This window comes from Rhinolophus sinicus, chromosome 3 (genome assembly GCF_057876585.1).
Source record: "Rhinolophus sinicus isolate RSI-liver-muscle chromosome 3, RSI-T2T, whole genome shotgun sequence".
Classification (NCBI taxonomy): domain Eukaryota; kingdom Metazoa; phylum Chordata; class Mammalia; order Chiroptera; family Rhinolophidae; genus Rhinolophus; species Rhinolophus sinicus.
This window is the reverse complement of record NC_142503.1, coordinates 104,076,264-104,088,529: the sequence shown is the minus strand read 5'-3', so window position 1 is coordinate 104,088,529 and position 12,266 is coordinate 104,076,264. Positions and strand designations below refer to the sequence as shown.

Sequence of the window (12,266 nt, the reverse complement as noted above, 5' to 3'; positions counted from 1 at the left end):
CCAGTGGGCTCTCAACCACAAGGTTGCCAGTTCAATTCCTCGACTCCCGCAAGGGATGGTGGGCAGCGCTCCCTGCAACTAAAGTTGAACACGGCACCTCGAGCTGAGCTGCCACTGAGCTCCCAGATGGCTCAGTTGGTTGGAGCGCATCCTCTCAACCACAAGGTTGCCGGTTCGACTCCCGCAAGGGATGGCGGGCTGCGCCCCCTGCAACTAGCAATGGGAACTGGACCTGGAGCTGAGCTGTGCTCTCCACAACTAAGACTGAAAGAACAACAACTTGAAGCTGAACAGCACCCTCCACAACTGAGATTGAAAGGACAACAACTTGACTTGGAAAAAAGTCCTGGAAGTACACACTGTTCTCCAATAAAGTCCTGTTCCCCTTCCCCAATAAAATCTTAAAAAAACACCAAAACTTTAAAGCTACAGTAATCAGTGTGGTACTGGAATAACTGCAGACATACAGATCAGTGACATACACTAGAGAGCCCAAAAATAAGCCCTCATACATATGATCAAATGACTTTTGACAAGAGTACCAGTCTTTTCAAGAAATGGTGCTGAGAAAACTGGACATCTACATGCAAAAAAAAATAAAATAAAAAAAATGAAGTTGGGCCCTTACCTTAAATTATATACAAAAATTAACTGAAAATGGGTCAAAGACCTAAACATAAGTGCTAAAACTGTAAAACCCTTAGATGTAAAATAGGGGAAAAGCTTCATGACCTTGCATTTGGCCCATGATTTCTTGGATATGACAACAAAAGTAAACATTGATAAATTGGACTACATCAAAATTAAAAACTCTGTGCATCAAAGGACATAATCAGAGTGAAAAGGCAACCTACAGAATGGGAGAAAATAATTGCAAATCATATATCTGATAAGGAGTTTGTATCCAGAATATACGTATAAAGTGCTCCTGCAATTCAATGATGACAATAAACCAAATAAGCTGACTTAAAAATAAGCAAAAGACTTGAATAGACATTTCTCCAAAAAAGATATACAAAGGGCCAACAAACATAGGAAAAGACGCTCAACAAGAGTACAAATTAAGAAAGTGCAAATCAAAACCACAGAGAGGTAGTACCTCACACCCATCAGGATGATTGTTATCCAAAAACAAAACAAAACAAAAAACAAACAAAAAAAATCCAGTAAGTAACTAATGTTGTTGGCAAGGATGTAGAGAAATTGGAACCCTTGTACACTGTTGGTAGGAATGTAAAATGGTATAGCCATGATGGAAAACAGTATGGTGATTACTCAAAAAATTAAAAATACAATTATCATGTAATCCAGCAGTACCAGTTCTGAGTGTATATCCAAAAGAATTGAAATCAAGGTCTCAGAGAGATACTTGTGCATTCATGTTCACAGTAGTGTTATCCATAACAGTCAAAAGGTGGAAGCAACCCAAATGTCTATCAATCAATGAATGGATAAACAAATGTGATCTGTACAATGAAATATTATTCAGCCTTTAAAAGGAAGGCATTCTGACATATGCTACAATATGGATGAACCTTGAGGGAGGACCTTATGCTAAGTGAAACAAGCCAGACACAAAGACAAATACTGCATGATTTCCCTCATACAAGGTATCCAGAGACACAGAAAGTAGAATGGTGGTTACCTGGGGGCTGGAGGGACAGGTAAGTGGGAAATGACTGTTTAATGGGTACAGAGTTTGAGTTTCATAAGATGAAAAAGTTGTAGAGATTGGTTGCACAACAATGTGAATGTACTGAACACTACTGAACTATACACTTAAAAACGGTAAAGATGGTAAAGTTTGTTATGTCTATTTTACCACAATTTAGAAAAAATAAAAAGAGCTTTAAGGATAGTTGAAAAAATAGGAAATTAGACCAAGAAAGAACTGTATCTTTATCCTGATCCAGGAAAGCCAGGAGATGAGTAAGAAAGGGAAACCAAGATTGGGCTTCCGTGTTCCCTTAAGAGAGAAGAATTTCAGCCTCCCGCGATGCCTCTTCTTTTTGTAAGCTGTACACCTGTACCTGAAGGGCTTGTCAGCGGTTCAGCCATGCCCACGGCGTAAACGATCAGCTTTGGATGACCTGCTCTGAGCCATACTGAAGGGAAGCAGCTCTCTTTACCTTCATAGGTAGAATGCATTTCAGGAAGTGAAACATTAACTTGAGTAAAATCTTAAGCAGTACAGTTGAAACATATCCAGTCAGTTGGAAGAATACTTTTTAGAATTAAATAAGTATTTAATTGAAGATAGATATGAGTGTCAACTGACCAATAGAATCGTTGTTACTAAGATCCATATTTGATTTTGATCAGAGGATATGTCCCACTTTTATGAAATTCTGAAAATTCTAGCTCAAAATTTAACTTCAACTCAAAGTTTAGTTGTTAAACGCTGAATAAAATAGAATCCTAGAAAAATTTTGGAAAAGATGGCTCACCTAGTCAGATACTAATATATGTTTATTACTCAAAACTCAGGCTAATATTTAACCAAACCCTTGCAAATTCAGGCAGAATTACTTAAACAATTATAGGATGGGGATAAGAGGGTTTATATGAAAACAATAATTGGATTTTAGAGTGGAGTTAAATGAAACTTCAAGATTAAAAAAGAGATTCCTCACCTCAAAAAATGTTTTCAATTTTAGAGTTAAAAAGTAAGGGAAAAAGAGTGCATAGATTGATTACTTAACCTATTTCTGTACCTTGGTCATTTTAGATACATAAATATTTGCTGAGTAAAAAAATACAGCAAATTTGGGGAATGGAACAAGCAGAGCAATCACCATTGTGATTTATGAATTTATTGATTTTATGTTATGAAATTTGAAAGACAGGAAAGAATACAGGAGTTCAATGATTTTGAAGATTTTGCCTTAGGACTAAAAAATGCTTTTCTGATAAGATTGATACTTACAGTTTAACTTATTTTTAGTGTTTCCACAGTAGAGATAATGTAAGCTAGGAAATATCAACCACAGTCTCTGTGCTGAAGAGCAAATAAAATAGACCTATTTAGTTACCATAATGTGAGGGATTTGGGGATCTCTAGCTCTGGCCTCATATAATTTGTGGTTAACATTTTCAAATACACGAACCTTAAATATTTGTCCAGGAAAACATTTTAGTATTCACATTCAAATAAATCTAAATGCTGAAGGAAAAGTTTTTGGCACTACGTATGTTTAAAGTATGAGGTGTGATAAAAAACTACGGTGAATGTTTAAATTAAAAATAAAATTTATTACAGCAAAAGACACATTGCCATTAATCCCCCTCCAAATACTCCCGCTCGCTTGGAACACACTCATCCCATCGTTCTTGCCACTTTCTGAAGCAGTTCTGGACGTCCTCTTCCGTGGGTGTCTTTAGTTGCGCTGTCGTGGCTGCCTCCATGTCCTGAATCATTTTGACTTTGGGAAAGAGCCAGAAGTCGCATGGTGCCAGATCGGGAATACGGTGGATGAGGACACACTGTATTACTGTTTTCATTTCACAGAAATTGTCGTACCAGAAGTGATGTGTGACATGGAGCCTTTCCGTTGTAATCAGCAAATGCAGTGAATGCTGCTGGCAATGGCCATCCAACAAAAAGGCAGGGATCTTCAATACAGATAACGGATAGCGAAGTGTCAAACCTTGGTAACAGTGTCTGACATGTTTCAACTTATTTGGTGCAGTCAGTCAGGTGTGAGGTACAATTGCGAGGTGTGTTTTGTTTTTTTATTTTTTTAACTTTTATTTATTTATTTATTTATTTATTTATTTATTTATTTATTTATTTTTAAACTTTTATTTATTTTAAGTGTGTTTTTCCAGGACCCATCAGCTCCAAGTCAAGTGGTTGTTTCAATCTAGTTGTGAAGGGCGCAGCTCACAGTGGCCCATCGAACCGGCAACCTTGTTGTTAAGAGGACCGCACTGTAACCAACTGAGCTAACCGGCCGCTCTGAGAAGGTGTGTTTTAAAGTGTGATGTAAATCATCCTCCATCATAACAATGCTCCGTGTCACACTTCGCTTCTGGTATACGGCAATTTCTGTCAAATAAAAACATTACCTTTTTCACTGGATCTGGCACCATGCGACTTCTGGCTCTTCCCCAAAGTCAAATGATTCAGGACATGGAGGCAGCCATGACAGCACAACTAAAGACACTCACGAAAGATAACTATCAGAACTGCTTCAGAAAGTGGCAAGAACAGTGGGATAAATTTGTTCAAAGTGAGAGGGAGTATTTGGAGGGGAATTAATGGCAATGTGTCTTTTACTGTAATAAATTTTTTAATTTAAACATTCACCATATTGTTTGATCACACCTCGTATATAGTGTCTTTAATATAATTGGAGATAATTTTATTTTGGAAAATTAGGTGCATTTTTTCCTTAAGAATATACTGCTCAGTGCCCCTAGATGTAAAATAGAGGCATGGAGTATGGAATATATGAACAGTATGAATTTAGCTGCAGAATTTATGGGAACTGGCTGGGATACATTCAAAGGCTGCTATAATATAGTCCGTGAGGACGTGGATGCCCATCTAACACTCTGAGTGCTGGAAAAGCTGCAGGGCATGGCCATGGAAGAAGAGGAGCCTAGCATCTCCTCTTAGGCAGATCCTGTTGTGTTGCTACTGGTATTGCACTGTAAGCATTGAATGTGCGTGTTACCCATGACTTCTAAAAGTAATACAATATACAATGTGTTCAAAATATAGGTTATTTCAACCACAAGTCTCATGTCTATTGATTAAAAATAAGAGGGATACTATCCTGTTGCACTAGCATCAAAATTCAAGAGACAGAATGGAAAGTAACTATTTTTGTCTAAAAGCTCATGTGTGCACAATAGAAAACTCTGTATGGCAGATGAAAAAATGGAAGTCTTTGGGCCAAAGAAGCAAACCTGATAGGTTTGGTTAGATTCTCATATGCTGCTCTATTTAAAAAATTGAATTAGCTGCCAACATTTAATATAATTAAAATGTAATTTTTTTATTAAATCATGATAGTCTGTCTCACCCATTTAGGCTTACTCACCTGACTCCTATAGAATTTGAGTTGGTGATCCCTATTTTATGGGAAGAAAAATCTAATAATCCCAAGAAAATGGCAGACTTTTGGAAGATTATGTTTGCCTTGATAATCTTTGGATTATGTCTACATTGATACTAGTATTCTTATCAGATATAGAAATCATTATTAATCAACTATCATAAACTAAGGGATTTAACTTCAGGAATAAAAAACACGCAGGTTCACAGGCTTAAATATATCAGGACAGGTATGACCATTAATTCTGAATGTTTACAGAATGTCTGGGATCACAGAGACAAGATTTGAATGGGACAAGATGTCGCACATTGGTGTCAGATGTTACATTTCAAAAGCAAAATCCAACACCATTTTAAAAGTTAAGTTTCTAAAACATTAATTTGTGTTAAAATTCAGCAGAGAGCTAAACTCACTTTGGAAGAGAGAGATGACAACATGGAAGAAAAGGAAAACATTTTGATTACTAACAAGATTATGTAACACAGATCAGTTGGTAGTAAAATATTTATAAATTATAAAGGCCCAACTGTTCTCCAAGAAGACTTAATACATGTATGCCTCCTCTCTCCCAAATATGTGTCAGGGAACATCTGGTGACGCTGAGCGGGAGCAGGGCGGAATTGAGAGATCTTGCCATCCAAAGCTGCAAGAAGCATTATCCATGGATGCATTTGGAGTATATGCTCCTTAAGAGCCATCTGTGGTGTATATGCTCCTTAAGAAATATCTGTGTAACACATCACTACTAAAATTATGAATTCTACTGCCAGGCAGACCTCTTTTCAGCTAGATTTGCTTTTCCTGCTCTCTTGAGCTGCTCGAATATAAACAGGTAATGAGGTGAGATGCTACGTGCACAGAATTTACCATTGATGTGACACCTGAAACACTTGTACAAAAAGAAAGAGAAAAATGATAAAACTTAGGCTGATGCCATTGGTTGGGGCCCAGATGACCAGGACATAGGGACGCAGCCAACCAGAAGCACTGTCAGCATGGAAGCTTCCTTTGTGCAGCTGCCCCAACCCAGACAAGATGTTGGACTCCAAACGGCAGGCGTGCCCCCAGCACTGTGGACTTAGTTCCTAAACCAGACTCCAAGTTGCTTGATGTTCTTCCGAGCTCTGTACGTTCTATTCTCTCTGCCTGAAACACTTTCTCCTCCCTACTCTTTTTTTCTGTTTCACTACTTTTTGCTCGTCCTAGAGATCTCAAATACTTCTACCTCTGGGAGCCCACCTTGACCTCCCAGACTAAGCTGGTTGCCCCTTGGTTGTGTCCCGACAGTACCCCCAGGACTTGAAAAGCACTGATCACACTGAATTGTAACCCCTTGTTGACTTGTCTACATCCTCTCATAGCGCAGAGCTCCATGAGGCCAGCGGCCAGGTCTGCCTTGCTCACATCTGTATTCCTAATGTGGAGTAAGTTGCTGGTTGGATGGTTGAATAAATGGCATCCCAACCTGTCTGCTTCTTAGCTCACTCGGGTACTCTCAGCAGGACTCTCAGCTATGGGATGTCTAGTGTTTGTGGGCAGGGCATAGAAGATGGCCAGCAGTGGCCTTGATGCCTAACAGTTACCCAAGAAACAGAAATTCTTGGGACAGGTGACCCAGAGGTTTGGTATGCAGCCTGGGACTTCTTACAAATTGAAAGAATGAGACGGGAAAGGAGAATGTGTGTGTGGAGGGGAGGAGGAAGCTTGGAAATACCTCTTCGAGGCAAAGTAGGGGTGGTGACATCTTGACCAGAAATTAAGAATCAGAGAACAGAGGTCAGAGAATCTAGAAGGATGAAAGTACGATTTTTTGGAGGAAAGAACTCCACAATGGAACCAGGAAGCTACCAGAAGCCCTCGTACTGAGCATGATTTCTGAGAGGGTGTGCAGAGTTAGTAGGGTTAATAAATGTCTGTCAATTGGGTTCCGTTGTCTCCATGACATTGAGCAGTTTCTTTCACCTAACAAAATGGTGGCTGATCTTGAGTAAGGCAGGGAGAATCTTAGCCAAGGGAGAGAGTCAGCAGACATCAGGGAGGGTGACAAGCAATATAAGACCCAAAAGCGAGAAAGACACCAAAAACTGATACCAGGAGCTAGCACTGCTTTTCCAGCATGGAAGTGGCCAGAATGTAGCGGGTTGTCTGAAAGCGCAAGCTCTCAACCCCTCCTGTTCTTAAGAAGCATTGGTCTTTGTGCACCAGCAATGCACTAAAAAACTTTCAAAGTAGTTCTATGGTCTTCAGCCTAGAGTCAAATTCCTTAATATGGCCTACAAAGTTTGTCGTACCAGCCTCATCTTTGACCATGAGTAGCCAGGCAACTGCAATGAGGGAATGAGTGGCCTCGCCCTCAAGAGGACTGGGTTCTCTGTAATCAGGAGGATCTGGGAAAGGAGAGTAACTCTAGCCCTGTTCTTCAAACAAAGAGAACCTGGAAAAACAGGAATGAACTCTCTCGAGGGGCAAGGTGGCAAGAGCTCCCTTCTTCTATCTGCAGCATCGGTTTAAGCTCTTCCTGCCTCTTCTGGGTCTAGGGATCCTGGACCCCATCCCTTCTCAGTTTGAGCTAGGATGGCTTAGCTGTTTCTGGTGCTGAGCAACTCTGGACATCATTTGACCCCCTGACCCAGGGAGTCTCTAGTAATAAACCATGGGTAGGACTGATTCCAGGAGTGGGCCCATCATCCCCTACACAGGTGACACGCTGAGGTCCATCAGGCAGGGAAGTTACCTCCTCGGCCCTCACTGGCAGCCGGCTTCACTTGAATTGGACGATTCATCTGAAAGACATCAGACCAACACTCCCAGTCAGCATGACTGCCTGGCCCTAGGGACCCCCAGCTTCTCCACCCCCGGACTCTGCAGGATCTAAGCCCTGGCCCCTCTGAACTCTGTACTTTACCCCTCTCACACTGGGATTACAGATTTTCTCCAGGATTCCTGCCTTAAATCCAGGAATTTAGAAGGTGCTGGAAACTGAAGGGTTGGGTGATAGGAAGCTCATTGTCAAGAGCAGGACAGACTGTGGAAGCTAAGGAGATTCTCTTGCCTTGGGCTCTGGGCAGGGACCACATGAAGCCTGTGCCTCTGGCTCCTAGACTCCCTTAAAGGCTTTGGGTGAGAGGAATTGGGTGGGAGCGTAAACATGATATTGCAGATTTGTGTTTTGTGCCTCAAATTGAGGATATAATTCTATGTGTCATTTAGATTAAACCATCTGAGAATCAGACTTAGCGCTGTCTATCCCCGACTCTGCCATTTAATGGTTGTATGACTTCCAATAAGCCAACGTCTCTCAGATTCGCTTTGTTAAATGGGAAAAAGCTTCCCCAAGCTTCTGTGTCTACCCCTCAGCCCCCTCCCTGGGCCCTGCTTCCCCTGACGATGTTGGGGTTCTCCAGGGTGTCTTTCTCAGCCCTGCTCATTCTGCTCCTCCTCTTCTTCCTGGATACTGTCACCCACACCCCACAGCACAGCTGCTGTCCCCACGGGGATGACTCAGAGCTCTGCATCTCTAGCCCTCCCTCCCCGCTGAGCTTCAGACCCAAGTGTCCAGCTGCTTGCTGGACATCCCAACTAGAAAGTCCCACTGGCACCTTCCACGTGACACAGCCAAACCAGAGTTCAGTGTTTTGCCTGAACTTGATCCTTCCCGTCATCCAAGATATAAACCTGAAAAGCAGCTTGACTCCTCCCCATACCCTCCCCCACCAACCAATGTCACCTTTTAATTCAAGGGTTCCCTGATCAGGAGTGGACAAGAATTACCTGGGAACCACATCAGACTCTCAAGCTGGGGATTGAATTTGTAAAAGCTCTTAGGTGTTGTCAATTTACACCCCACACATTCCCATCCCCCAACCACCCTAAGAGAATTCATGATGGAATCCCCATCTCACCTTCCTCTCATGGGTGTTGTGGGGATCACATGAGATAATGGGGATGCAAAAGGTCTTTGTAAACTGCCAAGAGCTGGGTGCGTAGGATGTGAGAAATTATTGTTGGGGGGCAGACAGCTGAGTGCCCGGAGGAAAGAACAGCGGCCTTCCTGGTCATGGAGAAGGGGTACTGATGCCCATCTGGCCTGAGAAGGTGATGATCTGACCCCCTCCCCTCAGGAAATGCACTGCTTCTGCACCAATCACGGGCCACTCCATCCTCTACCAATGTGCTCGTTGCCTAGACAACAGGCAGCTTCCTGTTACCATAGCCACAAGTGCTACCCAGTAACCATGGTAACGCCCTGGCAGTCACAGTTGAGCAATTTCCTTTGGATCAAATTTGGGGGTGGGGGAGTGGGGAGGGTTTATTGGGGGGGAAAAAGAAAGGAAGGAAGGAAAACAGACGAAGCCTGAATCTGTGCAATTTCCCTCCCACCCAAAGCTCAGGTTCTTAAACACTCTGACACGCCCACCCGCTGGTGGTGGAGCACCTGCAGTGTCCCAGGCTGCGGGTGGGGGTCGAGACACCAATAGGACTCGGGCTGCAGTCTAGAGGGGATGACAGATCGATCCAAGCATATCAGGGCAAGCTGGACAGGTCTGGGCTGGCCTGGACCAGGGACCAGGAGGACAGGACCGGTCGCTGGGCATGGCCACCTGTGACTGTGGAGCAGAGACCAAGAGACAGAGCCATGGAGAGCAGAGACACACAGAGAGATGAAGAGACACAGGAAGACAGAAATGATGAGAGACTATAAGAGACAGATCTAGAAAGGGACAAGGAAAGAGAAATACTGGTGGAGATGGGAAGGAAATGAGAAGATAACGGGTCAGGAAGGGGACGCAGGAAGGCAGGGAGGAGAGTGGAGAGGGAGAAGGGAAGAAGGGTAGAAACCTGAGGTTGGGGGCAGTGAGGGCGAGCGAGACCATCATTATTTTATTAGTTCTTAAATAGATCCTGAGAATTTCTCTCTGGAGCCTAGAGTGATGAGCACATGTGACAGCAGTGGTTTCCATGGCAGCTGCCTCCCAGCTGGCTTTCTGGGAAGATGGAGCTCATCGGTGCTCTGGAGAACGCCCTTTTCCTCCTCCCCCCCACCCTTTGATGGAGAGTGGGCATTAGGTGGTACATACATGTTTCCCAGGGACCTGGCAGAGTCTAGACCTCAGAGGCTGGGCACCTAGGCTTCTCACCAGTGGGGCATGCTGCCAGCCTTTCCTGAACTCTGTGAAGATGCCCAGTATGGGTCCTTTGGAGGAGACAGTGATGACCCTGGGGACCCTGTCCTCAAAAGCTCACAGACGGGAAGATAATGCCACCATTTCCTGAGAACCTAGGATGCGCCAGGACCTTCCTGGGGCACTTGACATACATTGTTTCTAAATTCCGTCCAACCTCTCTGCAAGTAATACCATTGTCCCCATACTATAGATGAGAAGGCTGAGGCTGAGGGAGGATAATCACTTGTCCAAGAACACATGGTGGGTAAGTGGTTGAGCTGGAATTTTCCTCCAGTTCTGTCTGACATTGAAGGCCATGATTTTTGTGCTGTGCTGCTCGACTCTATTCTTCAGACATGAACAAGTAATGGGGTACAGAGTGAGCAGGGCCTTAGGAGAAGTGCACGGTAATGAGCTCAGGGAGAGGCTGACTCCAGCTGGAGACGCTGATCAGGGGATGCTTCGTGGAGGAGGCAGATTTGACCTGGGGGGTCATTTGTAGGACTGGGGTCACTGGGCCATGTGACGATAATGGGAGAGGTAGGGCTAGAGGCTGAATGCTCCAGGTGCCTGGGGTATGGAGAGGCAGCTGCCAGTCTGAAGGAGCAAGGGTTCTGGTGGGCACCTGGCACAGAGTCAACCTGGGTATAACAAATCACTTGAGTCAGACAGACATGGATTGAAATCCTGGCTCCATCACTGGCAACTTCTCTAAGGTCTCTGAGCCTCAATACACATTAGTAAAAAGGAGAATCATGGTCCTACCTTCCAGGGTTGTGGTGAAAATGACAATGGCTGCGTCTTAGTAGGTGCACCAGATGTAATACAGGTTGTTTGTTTGTTTAATGGAAGGGTATGGAACTGAAAGGTGGGCAGGGGCCAGATCGGGGCAGGCTGTGAAAACCACGACAAGGAATTTGACTTTGTTGTATTCCAAAGGTGATATGGATCCAGGGAAGGGTTTTAAGCAAAATAATCTAGTCCTTGCTGTCTTATGGAAGATCTCACAAGCTGTCACCATCCAGAGAAAAGATTGGAAAGCGAAAGATCAGAGGCAGGAAAATCAGTGATACAGGAAAGGGGGGAGGGTGACCTGGGCCAGGGGAGTTGGAAACGGACAGACTCAAGAGACGTTTAGGAAGAATTAACTGGATTAAAATCCTGGTGGGTATGGGACTGAGGCAGAAGAGGAAATGATGGCTGACTCTCAGGTTTACGGCTTTGGTGTTGGGGAGGTTGGCAGTTTGGGAGTTTGGAGGTGCAGGACAAGTCCTCAAGGGAGTAGCCCAAGAGGATGAGGACAGAACTGGGGAGAGCAGTGCCCCCGTGCTCTGGGCCCAGTCCCCACGGGGAGGTGGCAAGGGATTTAGGTATGCTGTGGCTGGAGGAGAAAGAGAGCTGCCCACGTGAACGGCCTGGGCAAGCCTACCCTGCTTCCTTCCTGCCACAGCCAGGGGAGGGACGTGAGGTAACCATGGTTCCTCTTTGACGAAAAGAAGGCATTGCCTCCTTGGCCAAGAACTTGTCACGGGACCTCAGGTGAGCTCTTGCTTTGGGCTTGCACCTATTCCCTTGAGAGTTTCCTAGGTGGCGTGCAGGCTCATGTCTGCTTCAGAGCCCAGTCCTGGAGGGGAAATCAAGGGACAGAATGTCAGCGAGAGGAGAGAACAATTTACTCCAGGAAGTGAAGAGGGGAAGGCGGCAGTCAGCATGTACACGTGCGGGGCCTTGATGCTTCTGCCCCCATCAGCAGAGGGAAGGCAAGACCCCACCCCTTCTCCCTGCTTCACTTGCCTAAAATTCCTGCCCTTAGGCTCAGCATTGCCCTCTTCAGGTGCTTCTGTGCTAATGCCAACTCCTTCCTCCACTCGGCACTCATGCTCTCAGCCTCTCCCCCCTTCCCCCCCCCCACGGGAAGAGTGTTTTCAGAATCTCCCCAGAGAAGGGACCACTGGTGGGTGTAAGAGAGGTGTCACGGGTGCAGGGAGGAGCAGAGCAGAGGAAAAGCAAACTTCACCACTTCTAGCAGTTTGTTCTA

General features: G+C 44.5%; 1 protein-coding gene across 4 annotated transcripts in view; it reads right to left on the bottom strand.

Annotated features, from left to right (window-relative positions):
- CELF6 (CUGBP Elav-like family member 6) overlaps positions 1–12,266 on the bottom strand; it is a 30,613-nt gene that overhangs the window by 9,435 nt on the left and 8,912 nt on the right. For all 4 annotated transcript variants that reach the window (XM_019735985.3, XM_074328227.2, XM_019735983.3 and 1 more), the window contains exon 3: positions 7,798–7,846. In XM_019735985.3, coding sequence (XP_019591544.2) covers positions 7,798–7,846 — 49 coding nt within the window. The remainder of the gene's footprint in view (positions 1–7,797; positions 7,847–12,266) is intronic.